We start from the raw sequence: 22508 nt of genomic DNA on the forward strand, positions 1-22508 counted from the left end.
GGCGCCGGGCGGAAGCTACTTGGCACTTCAGATTTGATTGACATCTGCCCTGAGTCAGATGTCACTTCCTGGTTCTCTCTCTCATTGAGCCCGAGAGAGGAAACAGGAAGAATGCTGGTGCCAGTGTGAGGAGGAGGACACCGCAGGAGACCCAAGGTAAGTACCGCTGTGTGGAGAATGGGGGGGACACCTGCTGTGGGGGGGCTCTGATGAGGGGACACTTGCTGTGGGGGGGGCTCTGATGGGGGAGACCTGCTGTGGGGAGTTCTGATGGGGACAACTGCTGTGGGGGGCTCTGATGGGGACACCTGCTGTGGGGGGGCTCTGATGGGGGGCACCTGCTGTGGGGGGGCTCTGATGGGGGACACCTGCTGTGGGGGGGCTCTGATGGGGGACACCTGCTGTGGGGGGGCTCTGATGGGGGACACCTGCTGTGGGGGGCTCTGATGGGGGACACCTGCTGTGGGGGGGCTCTGATGGGGGACACCTGCTGTGGGGGGCTCTGATGGGGGACACCTGCTGTGGGGGGCTCTGATGGGGGACACCTGCTGTGGAGGGACTCTGATGGGGGACACCTGCTGTGGGGGGGCTCTGATGGGGGACACCTGCTGTGGGGGGACTCTGATGGAGACACCCTGCTGTGGGGGGCTCTGATGGGGGACACCTGCTGTTGGGGGCTCTGATATGGACACCTGCTGTGGGGGGGCTCTGATGGGGGACACCTGCTGTGGGGGGGCTCTGATGGGGGACACCTGCTGTGGGGGGGCTCTGATGGGGGACACCTGCTGTGGGGGGGCTCTGATGGGGGACACCTGCTGTGGGGGGGCTCTGATGGGGACACCTGCTGTGGGGGGCTCTGATATAGACACCTGCTGTGGGGGGGCTCTGATGGGGACACCTGCTGTGGGGGGGCTCTGATGGGGGACACCTGCTGTGGGGGGCTCTGATGGGGGACACCTGCTGTGGGGGGTTCTGATGGGGGACACCTGCTGTGGGGGGACTCTGATGGAGACACCCTGCTGTGGGGGGCTCTGATGGGGGACACCTGCTGTTGGGGGCTCTGATATGGACACCTGCTGTGGGGGGACCCTGATGGGGACACCTGCTGTTGGGGGGCTCTGATGGGGGACACCTGCTGTGGGGGGCTCTGATGGGCGACTCCTGTTTTGGGGGGACTCTGATGGGGACACCTGCTGTGGGGGGACTCTGATTGAGACACCTGCTGTGGGGGACACCTGCTGTGGGGGGCTCTGATGGGGGACACCTGCTGTGGGGAGACTCTGATGGGGGACACCTCCTGTGGGGGGACTCTGATGGGGGACACCTGCTGTGGGGGGACTCTGATGGGAGACACCTGCTGTGGGGGGCTCTGATGGGGGACACCTGCTGTGGGGGGCTTTGATAGGGGACACCTGCTGTGGGGGGCTCTGGTGGGGGGCTCTGATGGGGGACTCTGATGGGGGACACCTGCTGTGGGGGGACTCTGATGGGGGACACCTGCTGTGGGGGGACTCTGATGGGGACACCTGCTGTGGGGGGACTCTGATGGGGACACCTGCTGTGGGGGGACTCTGATGGGGACACCTGCTGTGGGGGGCTCTGGTGGGGGGCTCTGATGGGGGACTCTGATGGGGGACACCTGCTGTGGGGGGACTCTGATGGGGGACACCTGCTGTGGGGGGACTCCGATGGGGACACCTGCTGTGGGGGGACTCTGATGGGGACACCTGCTGTGGGGGGACTCTGATGGGGACACCTGCTGTGGGGGGACTCTGATGGAGACACCTGCTGTGGGGGGACTCTGATGGAGACACATGCTGTGGGGGGACACTGATGGCAACTCTGATGTAAGGGGACAGAGGCTGTATTTGGGGGGGGGGCAGAGGCTGCATTTGGGGGGGGGACAGAGGCTGCATTTGGAGGGGGGGGCAGAGGCTGCATTTGGATTTGGGGGGGAGACAGAGGCTGCATTTTATGTGACAGAGGCTGCATTTGATGTGACAGAGGCTGCATGTAAGAAGGGACTGCTGGGGACACCTGATGGCATCTGGTTGTAGGCGACGTGGCTAGTGACACACTCGGGGCTCCCACTGATTCTGCATTATGGTGAGCTGAATGATTTAATTCTATATTACAATGTAATAATAGTAATAATGAGCTTCAATCATCCTGACACCATAACAACCATGGTGCCGGGATGATTGAAGCGCTAACACCAGGTGTTTGGAGTATCTTTATATGCTGATTGTTAAACTTTGTAGAATACACATTTCTTTTGTTGTGTAGGATCTGGGGCTGCTGTCCCTCTCTCCCTCTCCCTCCATCCCTCGTTTATCTCAGACGCTAACCACACCACCTTAGAGCCACGCCCACTATTTCGCTGAAACCACGCCCATTTTCACCAAGTGGGAGGGGTCAAAAAGGAAGGGCGGGGTCTGGCGCCCCCCTATCCTAAAACTTCACCAGCCGCCACTTGTAGCTACCCTGTCTTGGTCCCTCTGTATGTAGGAACGTAGCCATTCTTCCTTGGCCCCACTGTATGTAGGAATGTAGCCTCCCTGCCTTGGCCCCACTGTATGTAAGAACGTAGCCTCCCTGCCTTCGTCCCACTGTATGTTGAAACATGGCTACCCTGCCTTGGTTCTACGGTATGTAGGAACGGTATGTAGCCACCCTGCTTTGTTTCCACTGTATGTAGGAACATAGCCACCCTGCCTTAGTCCCACTGTATGTAGGAATGTAGCCACAATGTCTTGGTTCCACTGTATGTAGAAACGTAGCCATTATTCCTTGGCCCCACTGTATGTAGGAATGTAGCCTCCCTGCCTTGGTCCCACTGTATGTAGAAACGTAGACACCCTTTCTTAGTGCCACGGTATGTAGAAACGTAGGCCACCCTGCCTTGGTTATGTAGGAACGGTATGTAGCCACCCTGCTTTGTTCCCACTGTATGTAGAAACATAGCCACCCTGCCTTGGTCCCAATGTATGTAGGAACAAAGCCACCCTGCCTCGGTCTCCACACTTCCTGTCCTAGGGTGACAACACTGCCCCTCCATAGACACAGTGCAGTGAGTGAGTTGCCACCCTAAACCAGGAAATCCAATAGATTTTCATATACTGTGCAGCTTTAGCTTACTTACTGTGCATAAGAAGGAAGGTCCCGCTCCCTGACACTGCGCTATTGTTCATACCGAACACCAGGGACACGTGACATACGTAGGTGTCCGTGTGGGCGAGGGTCAGGTTGGACACACTCAACGACATGTCTGTAGAATGTTTGGGGTGGACCAGGCTGACCGAAGATGCACTGTTGATGCTGCTGGTCACAGTCGGTGGAGGGTACAGGTACTTCTTTAACGTTCCATTTAGTCCTATACTAAACCAGTACAGGTTGATCCGCGTCAACTGTTCATCATTTTTAAGGTGGCAGTTTAAATTGATGGTGGAACCAACGGTGGCAGACAAAATCGAAGGCTGTTCCAAGCTTGTGGCACAATACCCGAAGCCTGCAGGATTAAGACATCCGGTTAGTAGAGGTTACAAAGGCCACGAAGGGCTACAAAAGCTTTATAGACCAATTGAACTTTCGGGTTCATTTAGCTAAATGCATTCCAGGCTCACCTAAACAAAAGGCGTACATGCAAATATATTGGACAGGATGGAGATTTTTTAAGGTGCTACATCAATTATCTAGACATGAGCTGTATTGTTGCATCATCCCCTGGAACAGATGGTGTTTTTATGGTCCTTTATGCATGTTCCTCTACCTGTTTCGACATTTGGCTTCCTCAGAAAGTATGCATATAGGATACTAACAAAAAATATACATAAATACCAGATTTACAGATTTTGATGGTTTTTACTTTCTCTTTTTTCCCCTGAAAAGTAAAAGCATAATGGGCTAGTATGCATCGCATACTAGCCCATTATGCTTTTACTTTTCAGCAAACGAAGCCCGCGCCAACCCCGCTGGAGGCCGCATCCATCTTCGCCCCTCTTCCTTCCGGGGCCGCGGACTCCAGCTCTGTGACTGTCCGGAGTTGCGTGACGTCACTCCCACCCATGCTCGCGGGAGTCATCAATCACGGCACTTGCTAGTGAAGAAGCGGCACGGAGGGCCGTTTCTTAACAGCGCATGCACTGATTACATCATCGGCGCACTACAAGGTAAAATATCTCCTAAACGGCGCACGTGTTTATTACAAATTCATATTAAAATCTATACTAAATTATAAACACAGAATGTATTGTTGCATCATCCCCTGGAACAGATGGTGTTTTTATGGTCCTTTATGCATGTTCCTCTAATTGTTTCGACATTTGGCTTCCTCAGGAAGTATGCATATAGGATACTAACAAAAAATATACATACATACCAGTAAGATTTACAGCACTTTGATGGAGAGAGGGAGGGGGAGGGTGAGAGAGGGGAGAGAGAGAGAGAGAGAGAGAGAGAGAGAGAGAGAGAGGAGGGAGAGAGAAAGAGAGAGAGAGAGAGGAGAGAGAGAGAGGGGGTAGAGAGAGAGAGGGGGAGAGAGAATAACAGAGAGGTGAGAGAGGGAGAGAGGAGGGAGAGAGATAGGGGGGGGAGAGAGGAAGAGAGAGGGGAAAGACAGAGGGGGAGAGGGGGAGGGGAGAGAGGAACTGAGAGGGGGAGAGAGGAGGGACAGAGAGGAGGGAGGGAGAGAGAGGGTGGGAGGAGGAGAGAGAGGGGGAGAGATGTAGGAGGGGGGGTGAGAGAGAAGACCAGTCAAAACAGGTACCTACCACCCCTAAAAAAAAGTATATCCAACTGTTGAAGAGAAGGGGGAGAGGAAGCAAAAAGGCTTCCACTATTGGATGAAATTCCACTTTAAAATCTGAGAAAATAGGTTTGTTTTCCCCCATAGTAGACACAAATTCTGGAGCACCATATGATATAGGATTGCCTGAAGAAGAGGCCCACCTTCAATGCCTAAATTACAATTTATCTAGTTGCCCAATAAATGGTATCACCCTAAACCCAAATTGCTACTTACTGAAATACAACGCAAAAAGCACGGCAAGCAGGTTCTGAGACGCCATCGCTTTCCTCCAAATTCTTCTCTAGAATGTGGCCTGAAATAGAATAAGAGGGACACATGTCAACAATTGACATTTTATGCACAGGTATTACTCATACTGAAAGTTTTGGTTACAGAATCACAGAAGGGTCGGATTCTTCCTGAGATTTAGGAAAAGTCATCAGAATGTTTAAATACATTTTGCTTTTTAACTTAGGTAGGGACCCTTTTACCAGACCAATCAATGCAACAATTCAACTCCCATAATAGTATGTAAGCGGGTTGAATTAGCCAGATAGGTGCTGTCCTGGAGGGTAGGAGTTAAAGGAGAAGTACAGGGAAAGCTTGTTTGGCTGTACAGTACTTCTCCTGTGGGCCACAGGAGTGCAGTACCTTCTACACTCCTGGGACCCGTTTGCAGCAGACAGCGGGCTGAAGTCCACTGTCTGCTGATGTCACAGAGTCAGTCCAGGCTCGGGCAAGATTGCGACAATGGAGTTGGGATCCACACACATGCCTTGACTGGCACCCGGTTCAGCCAGGCACTGAGAGCCTGAGCCAGCGGCTCCTGCCCCTTCCACAGCCCAGCGCTTGAGTGAGTGAGGGAGGGGGCAGAGCCTGAGACAGTCCCCGGCTCTCTGCTCGGGGAGCTATGAGAACCAAGCGATCGGCTGTGTTTGATTGCTCGGTTCTCAGTTTAGAGGTGTCGGGGGACAGATGCAGCATCAGTCCGATGCTGCATCCACCTAGGTAGGTATGATTTTTAAATAAAACGGAAACCCATACTTCTCTTAGTACTTCCTTTCCTGGTTCTTTGGTCTTTTTGGTGGGTTTTTCCCTGGGTCAGACCCACTAATCCAGTGGTATATAAATATGGGACAGTGGTTCAATACCCCTAGAGAGATAGCCAGGAATATATTGGGGGTTTTTCCCTGTGGAGAACCCCCAGAGGAGAGAACTCCTGGGGAGAGCGTAGTAGTTGGAGAGAAAGGTCCAGTAAAGAGAGGGAGAGAGCCAGTGGCTGCCCATCCATACGTGGCGCAGGTCCGCCGCCCCCCCAGTCCTTATGTCCGGTCCCCTAATCTACATTCAGGGCGCTGGGTCGCTTCAATGGGTTTTTTTTTTAAGCACATCATTAGAGCCTGAGGCTCTAATTGGCTTCAAAAAAGGGTGGGATCAGGACCCAGAGCACTGCACCAAGTTGTGTAACAATAACGAATTAATATTCGCAATTGTCTTCCTGATTCTCCCCCCAGCCAATCAGGAAGCAGATCCTGAGACCTGATTGGCCAAGGAGTCTTAGGACTCCTGGCCTATCACGAATCAGGACCCACATCCTGTTCGGCTGGGAGGAGAAGCCCGGTTCTTCCCGGATCCTCCTGGAGCGAGGAGCAACAGCCCTACCCCGGATCCGTGTCATCCTCCTCCTCACGGTAAGGCCTCTAACCCTTGACTTCCAGTCTGTCTCCCGTGGGGGGGGGGATGGGGTTGGTGTTGGCGCGGGAGGTAGTTTTGTCTGCTGGGCCCCCCACCCATAATATTGAGCACCAGCTGCCACTGGAGAGAGCTGAGATTGGTGCTCAAAAGATGGAGAATGACACCCACGAGAAGCACAAGGAGGTCATCTATCACCATTGGGGTGTAAAGTCATCAAGACCTGGGTTTCATCCAGAACACATCTGCATGAGAATGCCTATGAAGGACTGTAATTTCTTGGACTTCACTTTTACAGGTATCCAGGGGCAGCACAAGCCTGTAGTAAGGAGTAGGGACATAGGAAAACCTTGTATGTTTTTTCACAACTCTCACAATCATGGTTGGAGGACGTAACACACAACCACAACCACCAGCCCCCACCCCTCCTTACAAGTACATGTTGTGATGGGAGTCACTTTGGGCGGGGGTCTTGTGGAACGCAGCTTACCTTAGAGAGCTCTGGAGACTCCTTGTCCAGCTCCCCCAGCCCCACCGATGTGTAAGTCACCCTGCCCTAATCAGATTCGCCATACAACCACTCCTGACTCAGCATTTCCTTTTACCTGTTATTCAGTCTTATATGTGTGGTTTGTGTTAAAGAAATGAAGGGGCTCTTTCACTTGGGACATTAATATTTCTGAACAATATCCCTCAAGAATATATGAAGATAAAGTCCACCTTTCGTCAGAGACTATTGCTATGTGGTTTGAGGTGGGGTGGGGGTTGCTATGTGTTTGTTAACTGCCTGTATCCCATTGTTCTATTGTTTGTGTCTGAACTTTATGCTAATTTCATGCTGTGTGTCCTATGATGCAAATCATTTCTGTAATTACTGTTTATCACTTATGTATTTGATTTCTAAACAGTGTAATTCCTTCCTGACTTTTTTACCCTGATGAAGGGACGTTTGTGTCTTGAAATGCGTTGGACTGTCTGGACTCTATGGGAATTCATAATTTTTTTCATCTACTTTTTAGTGGTTTGATACTTTGTATATATGTATAATTACCCTGTTTCCCCGAAAATAAGACCTAGCGTGATTGTCGGTGATGGCTGCAATATAAGCCCTACCCCCCATATAAGCCCTACCCTGTTTCCCTGAAAATAAGCCCTACCCTGAAAATAAGACCTACAAGGACTTTAACTAGGGCTTATTTGGGGGGTAGGGCTTATATTGCAGCCATCACTGACAATCACGCTAGGTCTTATTTTCGGGGAAACAGGGTATTTAATAAAATTATAAAATTAGTATTTTTGTACATTTCTTGCTGCTAAAGTCCCAGTTCATTGGGGGGTATTTCCTTTTCCATACTGACAACCGGACAGAGGGTCCAAGACCTCTGCTCCGCACACACGGCAGTTCCAGAGGCCCAGGGTAAGAAGGTGGCGGTTCTTCTTCCCCAGTGGAAGTCAGAGATTCAGAAATATTTAGAGGAGGCAGCCATTCCCCCTCCCCAGCAAGGATCCATGCACCTGGGAGACAGTGACAAATGTCATCCCAGCAGCCAGATGAGGGAACGGAAGAGGAAGCAGCTCACCTCACCTCCCCTCCACAGTTTGGGAGTGACAGAGGTCATCCTTCCTCCCCAGCAGCAGATCAGACTGGGGTTCTCGTTCACCCCGTGGCCCTAATAGACACAGGGTTACTTACACATAGGAGGGGTGGAGGGAGCTGGACAAGGAGTTTCCAGAGCTCTCTAAGGTATTCTGGGTTCCTCAAGCCCCCCCAAAGTGACTCCTGTCACACATGTGCTGTTTCTTTTAGGGCTAGGTTCAGTCCTTTGCATGTTGGGAACAGAATTGCACACTATCCCTACACGCTCAGAACCACCCTGCTCTTTAGAAGACGCGTGGCGGTGCCATGCAGTTCAGTGTGACGCATCTTTGGAAAAGGGTCTGGGACTTCTTTTCTGTGTTTCTGGTGCATAAGGCAACCCATTGAGATGAACGGGCTGCCCTACATGCGATGAGCAGAAACGCATGCACGCTCAGTCACGCTTGGTGAGAACTTAACCTAATACTGAGTGCTAACAGGAGATAAAAGGAAATTAGTTGTACAGTATCATACAGGAAATGTAAAGACAAAAATGTGTCAATAGGTAACTGTTTATATTACTCCCTACTTGGTAAAACAACATTTTGTATGCTGAAAATTGCTGTGAATAAAATACTGCAAACATTACAAAATCAACCAATTTTTACTGAAATTTTAAGTAAATTAAACTTCTCAGTTTTGCTCATTCCTAGCAGTTTCTATACATTATTATTATTTACAGGATTTATATTGTGCAACAGTTTGCGCAGTGCTTTACAACAGGAAGGGAAACAATACAGCAACATTACAATTCAATACAAGAGGGTTAGGAGGGCCCTGCTCTTGGGAGCTTACAATCCAATAGGGAGAGGCTGGTGAAACAAAAAGGTAGTAACCGTGAGGGATGAACTGATGAGGGAAGTAGAAGATTCGGTTGTTAGCTGAAGGCAAAGATGAGTTTTCAGAGATCGCCAAAAAGGAAAAAAAAAAAAGGACATAGCAGGAGATAACCAGACAGTTTGGGTTCGTGAGTTCCAGAGGATGGGAGAAGCTCTGGAGAAGTCCTGGAGACAAGCATGGGAGGAGGAGACAAGGGAGCTAGCAAGCAGCAGGTGTTGGGAGGAGCGGAGAGGACAGTTTGGGTGATATTTGGAGATAGGATTGGCGATGTAGCCCCGGGGCAGAGTTGGAAATGGCTTTGTATGTTATTGTTAGTGTTTTAAATTCTATTCTTTGGGCAATGGGAAGCCAGCGGAGGGATTGGCAAAGAGGGGTGGCGGACACTGAGTGGTGGGTAAGGTGAACGAGTCTGGCGGTGGCATTCATGATAGACTGAAGAGGGCGATAGCCTATGGAGAGGAAAAACAATGAAAAGAGAGTTACAATAGTCAAAGCGAGAGATAACAAGGGAGTGAATAAGTTGCTTAGTGGTTTCAATGGTTAAAAAGGGGCATATACACTATATTGTCAAAAGTATTGGGACGCCTGCCTTTACACGCACATGAACTTTAAGGGCATCCCAGTCTTATGCCTCGTACACACGATCGCACATTCCGACAACAAAATCCATGTTTTTTTCCCGACGGATGTTGGCTCAAACTTGTCTTGCATACACACGGTCGCACAAATCTTGTCGGAAATTCTGAACGCCAAGAACGCGGTGACGTACAACACGTACGACAAGCCGAGAAAAATGAAGTTCAATAGCCAGTGCGGCTCTTCTGCTTGATTCCCGAGCATGCGTGGGAACTTTGTGCGTCGGAATTGTGTACACACGATCGGAATTTACCTGAACGAATTTTGTTGTCGGTAAAATGTGAGATCCAGATCTCAAATTTTGTTTGTCGGAAATTCCGACGGAAAATGTCTGATGGAGCCTACACACAGTCGGAATTTCCAACAACAAGCTCCCATCGAACATTTCCCATCGGGAAAATCTGACCGTGTCTACGCGGCATTAGTCCGTAGGGTTTAATATGAAGTTGGCCCCACCCTTTTCAGCTATAACAGCTTCAACTCTTCTGAGAAGGCCGTCCACAAGGTTTAGGAGGGTGTCTATGGGAATGGGCATTCGTGAGGTTTGTGAGGTCCAACTGATGTTGGACGAGAAGGCCTGGCTCGCAGTCTCCTCTCTAATTCATCCAAAGGTGTTCTATCGGTCAGGACTCTGTGCAGACCAGTCATGTTCCTCCACCCGAACTCGCTCATCCATGTCTTTATGAACCTTGCTTTGTGCACTGGTGAGCAGTCATGTTGGAACAGGAAGGGGCCATCCCCAAACTGTTCCCACAAAGTTGGGAGTATGAAATTGTCCAAAATGCCTTGTTTATTGGAATATAAAAGATAAAATCGTTACACTTACAAACGTAGTTGAATCACAAGCGTCAAAACTTCCTCCGGTACAGAATCCTGAACAGGGTCACATCCGAGAGATAACACCGGCTCATCAAGCAGCTGTTGACAGGCTGTGAGCGGGCCGCTCACGGGACTCCATGATCGGCCGGTCAGGACAAAGCTGTGGGCGCCTCCAACACTTAGCCTAGGGAGAGCTCAGATGGAACAAGCTGACAGGGGACGCCTGTTGTGGCTCCCAGGACAACGAGGGCGTGGCCTCCTTCTTCAGGTCCGCTCTGTGTTGTCCAGGGAGCCGTTTTGTAGCTACGATCAAATGTATAGAGTTTTAACCCTTTACTCTCAAATCATTATGCTTCCACTGGAAGCATACAGGGAATAATGTATGGCAACTACATATAGTAAAAAAATCGACTTGCTTTATGACTATATACAAAAAATATATATATTAAAACATATATATAGATAAAAAACAATAAAAAGAATATATATATTAATAAAAATCATATATTCATATGTTTTTTATTGTTATGCAATTCGTTCATGTGTTTTCTTTTTAGTAGATTCCTTTTTACCAGATGGCTTTTTAGCAGATTGCTTTATTTTTTTTTTTCGAATAACTTTTTAACCCCTAGTGTGCCGTAGATGGTATGAATATATTAATTTGTTCGTTTATTTATTCGTTGATTAATGATATAGCTTCAAAACAAATGAAAGTGATTGTATAATTTAAAAACGATCGCTGTCAGTTTTTCAAAGGATAATAATATAATGGATTTATATAGAGACATAAATATTTATTTTAAAAATTATAAGTTATAAATTAATTTTTTATACAATAAATTGATTGAAAATTCTTTATATAAATAAAACTACACATACCAGCAATATACTAAACTACTTGATGATAATAAGTATATCCACCTGTATAAAATTGATGATAGTGGTATATTAGATATCGATAAGAGAATATATTTTGCACAACTTTTGTATGACAACAGGTAGAACTTTAGCCACATACAACCCAATTGGGATGCATATAGAGTATCTCACAAAAGTGAGTACACCCCTCACATTTTTGTAAATATTTTATTCTATCTTTTCATGTGACAACACTGAAGAAATGACACTTTGCTACAATGTAAAGTAGTGAGTGTACAGCTTGTATAACAGTGTAAATTTGCTGTCCCCTCAAAATAACTCAACACACAGCCATAAATGTCTAAACCGCTGGCAACGAAAGTGAGTACACCCCTAAGTGAAAATGTCCAAATTGGGCCCGATTAGCCATTTTCCCTCCCCGTGACCGTGACCTTGTTAGTGTTACAAGGTCTCAGGTGTGAATGGGGAGCAGGTGTGTTAAATTTGGTGTTATCGCTCTCACTCTCTCATACTGGTCACTGGAAGTTTAACATGGCCCCTCATGGCAAAAAACTCTCTGAGGATCTGAAAAAAAAGAATTGTTGCTCTACATAAAGACGGCCTAGGCTATAAGAAGATTGCCAAGACCCTGAAACTGAGCTGCAGCACGGTGGCCAAAACCATACAGCGGTATAACAGGACAGGTTCCACTCAGAACAGGCCTCACCATGGTCCACCAAAGAAGTTGAGTGCACATGCTCAGCATCACATCCAGAGGTTGTCTTTGGGAAATAGACGTATGAGTGCTGCCAGCATTGATGCAGAGGTTGAAGGTGTGGGGGGGTCAGCCTGTCAGTGCTCAGACCATACGTCGCACACTGCATCTAATTGGTCTGCATGGCTGTCGTCCCAGAAGGAAGCCTCTTCTAAAGATGATGCACAAGAAAGCCCTCAAACAGTTTGCTGAAGACAAGTAGACTAAGGACATGGATTACTGGAACCATGTCCTGTGGTCTGATGAAACCAAGATAAACTTTTTTGGTTCAGATGGTGTCAAGTGTGTGTGGTGGCAACCAGGTGAGGAGTACAAAGACAAGTGTGTCTTGTCTACAGTCAAGCATGGTGGTGGGAGTGTCATGGTCTGGGGCTGCATGAGTGCTGCCGGCACTGGGGAGCTACAGATCATTGAGGGAACCATGAATGCCAACATGTATTGTGGTATACTGAAGCAGAGCATGATCCTCTCCCTTCGGAGACTGGGCCGCAGGGCAGTATTCCAACATGATACCGACCCCAAACACACCTCCAAGGGGACCACTGCCTTGCTAAAGAAGCTGAGGGTAAAAGTGATGGACTGGCCAAACATGTCTCCAGACCTAAATCCTATTGAGCATCTGTGGGACATCCTCAAACAGAAGGTGGTGGAGCGCAAGGTCTCTAACATCCACCAGCTCCGTGATGTCATTATGGAGGAGTCGAAGAGGACTCCAGTGGCAACCTGTGAAGCTCTGTGAACTCCATGCCCAAGAGGGTTACGGCAGTGCTGGAAAATAATGGTGGCCGCACAAAATATTGATACTTTTGGCCCAATTTGGACATTTTCACTTAGATGTGTACTCACTTTTGTTACAAGAGAATAAGAAAACACTGCGCTCTAATAGCAAAAATAAAATATATGTGAGCCAGCAGCTGCATACATTGTGACAAACAATAACTGGTAAATGGGAAAAAAATGCAGCGCTAAGAAGTAATAGGAAGTTAGGGTGTAGTGAAACAATTAAGTAAGAGCAGTTCACAGCAGGAGTCAGGTGCTCCATATTGAGAATACCGCTACACCACCAGAGAGGTCCCCACCTGAACGGCACCATACAACATCTAATTAAGAGCCTGATTGATGCCTGTATTTACCTTATTTAAGGTGAGAGTCTAGAGAGCCCGGTTCCGGTTTTCAATTTGGATAAAAAATGGATAAAAGTGATCACAATTAAAATAAAATCTAAGCAGCGTAAGGAAGGGGAGATCGTCCGACGCGTTTCGACCAAGGGGGTCTTCAACAGGGGCATGTTGTTTAATTGTGATCACTTTTATCCATTTTTTGTATGGTATTTTTAGAAATAAAAATCCCTGGTTTACCTGCACTATGCAGAAGCTTTTTATTTTTTATTTGCATATTATCCCGATGCAAGAAACTGCCTTCCAGTAGCCCTACTTCCATCACGGGGTCTGGATAAAATCTGTCCCCGGCTTCTCCTTGGAACACATCCTTGAGGTCTATTGGCTGATATCCAGTTGGCGGCCCTTCCTGATGTTTCTTCACCCCACCAGAGAAGTCGAGAAGTGAGACAGAGGTTCCACCGTTCCGGATATCGTTTTCCAGCCTAGGTTTGGCTCCATGCACTATTGACTCCATGTCATATGACAGTGGAGTCCACGTCATCTGGTAAGAGTACCCATCTTATCTTACTTCCTGATGTTTTCATTCTGATGCCCCATATCGAGATGTTGGTTTACAGCTACGGAAGTTCTGTACCCCGTTGTTGACTCAGTCACAGATCCACACCGTGCACCATTGACTTTATTTTCTAGTTTCACATCATTTTTTGGTCCATACCAGTTCCTCTTAATAATTTGAGTTTGGAATCATCCATTTACCATATGTGGACACTTTATACTGTGTTTGTTCATTTCATTTCACTTATGGTTTTTGCACATATGCTTTACTGTTCAGTACAGCATCTCTTACTTAATTGTTTCACTACACCCTAACTTCCTATTACTTCTTAGCGCTGCATTTTTTTCCCATTTACTCACTTTTGTTGCCAGTGGTTTAGACATTAATGGCTGTGTATTGAGTTATTTTGAGGGGACAGCAAATTTACTATGGACTTGGTGCTATACAATTCTTAATGTTTCTTGCCCTTCTGAATACAGTATTGGGTCCAGTAGGCAATGTCTTGGATAGCTCTGGATCCTGTAACAATATTGGCCAAAATTTCTTGATTGTGTTTTTGATTGACCAATATTGACTATTATAATTGGTGATGAATTTAATAGAAAAATCTCTAGGTTCTTTGGAGTTAATAGGGTTCTCTACATCACCTTTTTGTAGATGTACTTCTCGATGTTGGAGGTGCCCACAGCTTTGTCCTGACCGGCCAATCTTGGAGTCAGTAAGCGGCTCGCTCGCAGCCTGTCGGCAGCTGCTTGATGAGCTGGCATCTGTGGAGTCTGCGCATCCATCCATCCTGTGGATATTTCATCAACCCCAGCGCTCGGATGTGACCCTGTTCAGAGTTCTGTACTGGAGGAAGTTTTGTGATTCACCTATGTTTTTAAGTGCATAGATTTTATCTTTTATATTGCAATAAGCAAGTCGTTTTGGACAATTTCACGCTCGCAACTTTGTGGGAGCAGTTTGGGGATGGCCTCTTCCTGTTCCAACATGACTGCGCACCAGTGCACAAAGCAAGGTGCATAAAGACATGGATGGGCGAGTTTGGGGTGGAGGAACTTGACTGGCCTGCACAGAGTCCTGACCTCAACCCATTAGAGCAGAGACTGCGAGCCAGGCCTTCTCGTCCAACATCAGTGCCTGACCTCCCAAACGCGCTTCTGGAAGAATGGTCAAACATTCCCATAGACACACTCCTAAACCTTGTGGACGGCCTTCCCAGAAGAGTTGAAGCTGTTATAGCTGCAAAGGGCGGAGCCAACTCAATATTGAACCCTACGGACTAAGACTGGGATGCCATTAAAGTTCATGTGCCTGTAAAGGCGGGTGTCCCAATACTTTTGGTAATATAATGTATGTATACGGATGAACCTCTGTGACAGTCACATGTATTGCAGAGACAGGTCCAACTGGCTCTTGGTTGGCTAGTAGGGCTATGTTCTTTGAGACTTTGTACCGTGTATATATACAGTATGGAACTATTTCTATAGCAAACCATGCAGCTTCTATGGGGCCCCTTAATGTAAAGAGGGCCCAATACAGTCTACCTGTACAGTCATGTGTTGGCAATTTGGTAAATAATTTCAGATAAACGAAATGACGGGTCTTGTCTCCTCCCCCTCCTGTAGTTTTCTGCTGGCATCCTGTAGTGGGTGGAGCCTGATACGGGATAATTAATCATACGGGATAATTATATAACAGAGGACAGGGCACGTTTCATTGAAACTGTGCGGGTATGTGTTACATTCGCTGAACAAACGTTTGATACGTAGACTCCTTTGTCTCTGGGGTTCAGCTTTACCATTGAATTTGTCATTCTCCATCTTTCATTCGGGAGGCGCTTGAAAAGCCCTCTATAAATGGTCGATCGGCCATTCCGAATAAGGATTGCAGAGGATAGAAAACGTTGTATCTGTGATCTTCCACAGCTAGACACGAGAATAGAAAGAGGAACAAAATCTGCACAAAAGAGGAATCAATTCCCAAAAAAAGTAGAAGCTAAAACAACTTTCACTTGCATCTGGAGACCCAACAGGGTGTGAAACTGTTCACTTCACCAAGAACCAATCCTAATACTTCTACTAATGTTATATGTTTAAAAATAATACTTTTCTATAATAAATATTTTTAAACTATTTATATTAATAAAAAGCCGTCCATGACTTTCAGTCCCTCAGCTGATGTGATTCGTCTGCTGCAGGCAGAATGAAGCATTTCCTCAGTCTCCCCTCCCCCAGTGATCAGACTATACATTGTAACTTTGTCTCATTTCCCCAGTCTCCTCCCCCCCCAGTGATCAGACTGTCTATTGTAACTTTGTCTCATTTCTTCAGTCTCCCCTCCCCAAGTGATCAGTCTGTACATTGTAACGTTGTATCATTTCCTCAATCTCCCCTTCACCCGGTGATCAGACTGTCCATTATAACTGTCTCATTTCCCCAGTCTCCTCCCCCAGCCCCCCCCCCTCCGGGGTCAGACTGTCTATTGTAACTTTGTCTCATTTCTTCAGTCTCCCCTCCCCCAGTGATCAGTCTGTACATTGTAACGTTGTCACATTTCTTCAATCACTCCCCCCCCCAGTGATCAGACTGTAAATTGTAACTTTGTCTCATTTCCTCAGTCCCCCCCCCCCCCCCCCCGAGTGATCAGAGTGATCAGACTGTACATTGTACTGTAACTGTACATTGTAATTGTAATGCTGGTGCCTTGATTTGGTACAGTGGGGTCCCCAAACTTTTCACTGTGAGGTCCACATCTGCTATATTACAGATATTTGTGGACAAAAAAATATTATAAATGAATGAATATGTTTTACTTGCAGCGTTCTTCTGATCGGCAACAAACAATTCTGAACATAAGAGGATGATCTTCATTAAACCAAAGCGAAGGAATTCCAGAGTCCCTTCCCTTCATATCCCTTCTGTGCCCCTTCCCTTCATCCCCCTTCTATGTCCCTTCCCTTCATATCCCTTCTATGCCCCTTCCCTTCATCCCCCTTCTATGTCCCTTCCCTTCATATCCCTTCTATGTCCCTTCCCTTCATGTCCCCTCTATGTCCCTTCCCTTCATCCCCCTTTTATGTCCCTTCCCATCATATCCCTTTTATGTCCCTTCCCTTTATATACCTTCTATGCCCTTTCCCTTCATATCCCTTCTATGTCCCTTCCCTTTATATCCCTTCTATGCCCTTTCCCTTCATATCCCTTCTATGTCCCTTCCCTTCATATCCCTTCTATGTCCCTTCCCTTCATATCCCTTCTATGTCCCTTCTATGTCCCTTCCCGTCATCCCCCTTTTATGTCCCTTCCCTTCATATCCCTTCTATGTCCCTTCCCTTTATGTCACTTCTATGCCCTTTCCCTTCATATCCCTTCTATGTCCCTTCCCTTTATATCCCTTCTATGCCCTTTCCCTTCATATCCCTTCTATGTCCCTTCCCTTCATATCCCTTCTATGTCCCTTCCCTTCATATCCCTTCTATGTCCCTTCCCGTCATCCCCCTTTTATGTCCCTTCCCTTCATATCCCTTCTATGTCCCTTCCCTTCATACCCCTTCTATGTCCCTTCCCTTTATGTCACTTCTATGCCCTTTCCCTTCATATCCCTTCTATGTCCTTTCTATGTCCCTTCCCGTCATATCTCTTCTATGTCCCTTCCCTTCATATCCCTTCTATGTCCCTTCCCTTTATAACCCTTCTATGCCCTTTCCCTTCATATCCCTTCTATGTCCCTTCCCTTTATATCCCTTCTGTGCCCCTTCCCTTCATCCCCCTTCTATGTCCCTTCCCTTCATATCCCTTCTATGTCCCTTCCCGTCATCCCCCTTTTATGTCCCTTCCCTTCATATCCCTTCTATGTCCCTTCCCTTCATACCTCTTCTATGTCCCTTCCCTTTATATCACTTCTATGCCCTTTCCCTTCATATCCCTTCCCTTCATATCCCTTCTATGTCCCTTCCCTTCATATCCCTTCTATGTCCTTTCTATGTCCCTTCCCATCATATCTCTTCTATGTCCCTTCCCTTCATATCCCTTCTATGTCCCTTCCCTTTATATCCCTTCTATGCCCTTTCCCTTCATATCCCTTCTATGTCCCTTCCCTTCATATCCCTTCTATGTCCCTTCCCTTCATATCCCTTTTATGTCCCTTCCCTTCATATCCCTTCTATGTCGTTTCCCTTCATATCCCTTCTATGTCCCTTCCCTTTATATCCATTCTGTGTCCCTTCCCTTTATATCCATTCTGTGTCCCTTCCCTTCATATCCCTTCTATGTCCCTTCCCTTCATATCCCTTCTATGTCCCTTCCCTTCATGTCCCTTCTATGTCCCTTCCCTTCATATCCCTTCTATGTCCCTTCCCTTCATATCCCTTCTATGTCCCTTCCCTTCATGTCCCTTCTATGTCCCTTCCCTTCATATCCCTTCTGTGCCCCTTCCCTTCATCCCCCTTCTCTGTCCCTTCCCTTCATATCCCTTCTGTGCCCCTTCCCTTCATCCCCCTTCTATGTCCCTTCCCTTTATATCCCTTTTATGTCCCTTCCCTTCATGTCCCCTCTATGTCCCTTCCCTTCATCCCCCTTTTATGTCCCTTCCCTTCATATCCCTTTTATGTCCCTTCCCTTTATATACCTTCTATGCCCTTTCCCTTCATATCCCTTCTATGTCCTTTCTATGTCCCTTCCCGTCATATCTCTTCTATGTCCCTTCCCTTCATATCCCTTCTATGTCCCTTCCCTTTATAACCCTTCTATGCCCTTTCCCTTCATATCCCTTCTATGTCCCTTCCCTTTATATCCCTTCTATGCCCTTTCCCTTCATATCCCTTCTATGTCCCTTCCCTTCATATCCCTTCTATGTCCCTTCCCTTCATATCCCTTCTATGTCCCTTCCATGTCCCTTCCCGTCATCCCCCTTTTATGTCCCTTCCCTTCATATCCCTTCTATGTCCCTTCCCTTCATACCTCTTCTATGTCCCTTCCCTTTATATCACTTCTATGCCCTTTCCCTTCATATCCCTTCTATGTCCCTTCCCTTCATATCCCTTCTATGTCCCTTCCCTTCACATCCCTTCTATGTCCTTTCTATGTCCCTTCCCGTCATATCTCTTCTATGTCCCTTCCCTTCATATCCCTTCTATGTCCCTTCCCTTTATAACCCTTCTATGCCCTTTCCCTTCATATCCCTTCTATGTCCCTTCCCTTTATATCCCTTCTATGCCCTTTCCCTTCATATCCCTTCTATGTCCCTTCCCTTCATATCCCTTCTATGTCCCTTCCCTTCATGTCCCTTCTATGTCCCTTCCCTTCATATCCCTTCTATGTCCCTTCCCTTCATATCCCTTCTATGTCCCTTCCCTTCATGTCCCTTCTATGTCCCTTCCCTTCATATCCCTTCTGTGCCCCTTCCCTTCATCCCCCTTCTCTGTCCCTTCCCTTCATATCCCTTCTGTGCCCCTTCCCTTCATCCCCCTTCTATGTCCCTTCCCTTTATATCCCTTTTATGTCCCTTCCCTTCATGTCCCCTCTATGTCCCTTCCCTTCATCCCCCTTTTATGTCCCTTCCCTTCATATCCCTTTTATGTCCCTTCCCTTTATATACCTTCTATGCCCTTTCCCTTCATATCCCTTCTATGTCCCTTCCCTTTATATCCCTTCTATGCCCTTTCCCTTCATATCCCTTCTATGTCCCTTCCCTTCATATCCCTTCTATGTCCCTTCCCTTCATATCCCTTCTATGTCCCTTCTATGTCCCTTCCCTTCATATCCCTTCTATGTCCCTTCCCTTCATACCCCTTCTATGTCCCTTCCCTTTATGTCACTTCTATGCCCTTTCCCTTCATATCCCTTCTATGTCCCTTCCCTTTATATCCCTTCTATGCCCTTTCCCTTCATATCCCTTCTATGTCCCTTCCCTTCATATCCCTTCTATGTCCCTTCCCTTCATATCCCTTCTATGTCCCTTCTATGTCTCTTCCCGTCATCCCCCTTTTATGTCCCTTCCCTTCATATCCCTTCTATGTCCCTTCCCTTCATACCCCTTCTATGTCCCTTCCCTTTATGTCACTTCTATGCCCTTTCCCTTCATATCCCTTCTATGTCCTTTCTATGTCCCTTCCCGTCATATCTCTTCTATGTCCCTTCCCTTCATATCCCTTCTATGTCCCTTCCCTTTATAACCCTTCTATGCCCTTTCCCTTCATATCCCTTCTATGTCCCTTCCCTTTATATCCCTTCTGTGCCCCTTCCCTTCATCCCCCTTCTATGTCCCTTCCCTTCATATCCCTTCTATGTCCCTTCCCTTCATGTCCCCTCTATGTCCCTTCCCTTCATCCCCCTTTTATGTCCCTTCCCTTCATATCCCTTCTATGTCCCTTCCCTTTATATACCTTCTATGCCCTTTCCCTTCATATCCCTTCTATGTCCCTTCCCTTTATATCCCTTCTATGCCCTTTCCCTTCATATCCCTTCTATGTCCCTTCCCTTCATATCCCTTCTATGTCCCTTCCCTTCATATCCCTTCTATGTCCCTTCTATGTCCCTTCCCGTCATCCCCCTTTTATGTCCCTTCCCTTCATATCCCTTCTATGTCCCTTCCCTTCATACCTCTTCTATGTCCCTTCCCTTTATATCACTTCTATGCCCTTTCTCTTCATATCCCTTCTATGTCCCTTCCCTTCATATCCCTTCTATGTCCCTTCCCTTCATATCCCTTCTATGTCCTTTCTATGTCCCTTCCCGTCATATCTCTTCTATGTCCCTTCCCTTCATATCCCTTCTATGTCCCTTCCCTTTATAACCCTTCTATGCCCTTTCCCTTCATATCCCTTCTATGTCCCTTCCCTTTATATCCCTTCTATGCCCTTTCCCTTCATATCCCTTCTATGTCCCTTCCCTTCATATCCCTTCTATGTCCCTTCCCTTCATATCCCTTTTATGTCCCTTCCCTTCATATCCCTTCTATGTCGTTTCCCTTCATAACCCTTCTATGTCCCTTCCCTTTATATCCATTCTGTGTCCCTTCCCTTTATATCCATTCTGTGTCCCTTCCCTTCATATCCCTTCTATGTCCCTTCCCTTCATATCCCTTCTATGTCCCTTCCCTTCATGTCCCTTCTATGTCCCTTCCCTTCATATCCCTTCTATGTCCCTTCCCTTCATATCCCTTCTATGTCCCTTCCCTTCATGTCCCTTCTATGTCCCTTCCCTTCATATCCCTTCTATGTCCCTTCCCTTCATGTCCCTTCTATGTCCCTTCCCTTCGTATCCCTTCTGTGCCTCTTCCCTTCATCCCCCTTGTATGTCCCTTCCCTTTATATCCCTTTTATGTCCCTTCCCTTCATATCCCTTCTATGCCCCTTCCCTTATATCCCCTCTATGTCCCTTCCCTTATATCCTTTCTATGCCCCTTCCCTTCAAATCCCTTCTATGCCCCTTCCCTTCATATCCCTACTATGAACCTTCCCTTATATCCCTTCTATGTCCCTTCCCTTATATCCCTTCTATGCCACTTCCCTTCATATCTCTTCTATGCCCCTTCCCTTCATATCCTTTCTATGTCCCTTCCCTTCTATGTCCCTTCTCTTCATATCCCTTCTATGTCCCTTCCCTTCATGTCCCTTCTATGTCCCTTCCCTTCATATCCCTTCTATGTCCCTTCCCTTCATATCCCTTCTATGCCCCTTCCCTTCATATCCCTTCTATGTCCCTTCCCTTAACATCCCTTCTATGCCCCTTTCCTTCATATCCCTTCTATGCCCCTTCCCTTCATATCCCTTCTATGTCCCTTCCCTTCATATCTCTTCTATGTCCCTTCCCTTCATATCCCTTCTGTGTCCCTTCCCTTCATATCCCTTCTATCCCCCTTCCCTTCATATCCCTTCTATGTCCCTTCCCTTTATATCCCTTCTGTGTCCCTTCCCTTCATATCCCTTCTATGTCCCTTCCCTTCATATCCCTTCTATGTCCCTTCCCTTCATATCCCTTCTATGTCCCTTCCCTTCATATCCCTTCTATGTCCCTTCCCTTCATATCCCTTCTCTGTCCCTTCCCTTCATATCCCTTCTATGCCCCTTCCCTTCATATCCCTTCTATGTTCCTTCCCTTCATGTCCCTTCTATGGCCCTTCCCTTCATGTCCCTTCTATGTCCCTTCCCTTCATATCCCTTCTATGTCCCTTCCCTTCATATCCCTTCTGTGTCCCTTCCCTTCATATCCCTTCTATCCCCCTTCCCTTCATATCCCTTCTATGTCCCTTCCCTTTATATCCCTTCTGTGTCCCTTCCCTTTATATCCCTTCTATGTCCCTTCCCTTCATATCCCTTCTATGTCCCTTCCCTTCATGTCCCTTCTATGTCCCTTCCCTTCATATCCCTTCTATGTCCCTTCCCTTCATGTCCCTTCTATGCCCCTTCCCTTCATATCCCTTCTATGTCCCTTCCCTTCATATCCCTTCTATGTCCCTTCCCTTCATGTCCCTTCTATGCCCCTTCCCTTCATATCCCTTCTATGTCCCTTCCCTTCATATCCCTTCTATGTCCCTTCCCTTCATATCCCTTCTATGCCCCTTCCCTGCATATCCCTTCTATGTCCCTTCCCTTCATGTGCCTTCTATGTCCCTTCCCTTCATATCCCTTCTATGTCCCCTCCCTTCATATCCCTTCTATGTCCCTTCCCTTCATATCCCTTCTATGTCCCTTCCCTTCATATCCCTTCTATGTCTCTTCCCTCTATATCCCTTCTATGTCCCTTCCCTTCATATCCCTTCTATGTCCTGTCCCTCCATATCCCTTC

The 22508-nt window shown here is 47.3% G+C and overlaps 1 protein-coding gene across 4 annotated transcripts in view; it reads right to left on the reverse strand.

Moving 5' to 3' along the window:
• Window positions 1-22508, reverse strand: part of LOC141110340 (uncharacterized) — a 113284-nt gene that overhangs the window by 85573 nt on the left and 5203 nt on the right. For 3 of the 4 annotated variants that reach the window (XM_073601642.1, XM_073601639.1, XM_073601641.1), the window contains exons 2-3: window positions 5021-5099; window positions 3143-3508 (exon numbers count right to left, since the gene is read on the reverse strand). In XM_073601642.1, coding sequence (XP_073457743.1) covers window positions 3143-3508; window positions 5021-5066 — 412 coding nt within the window. In that variant the 5' untranslated portion in view covers window positions 5067-5099. Of the gene's footprint in view, window positions 1-3142; window positions 3509-5020; window positions 5100-10416; window positions 10594-22508 lie in introns of all 4 variants that reach the window. The other variant, XM_073601640.1, reaches the window with a different exon arrangement.

The sequence above is a fragment of the Aquarana catesbeiana genome, linkage group LG10, assembly GCF_042186555.1.
Source record: "Aquarana catesbeiana isolate 2022-GZ linkage group LG10, ASM4218655v1, whole genome shotgun sequence".
Taxonomy (NCBI): domain Eukaryota; kingdom Metazoa; phylum Chordata; class Amphibia; order Anura; family Ranidae; genus Aquarana; species Aquarana catesbeiana.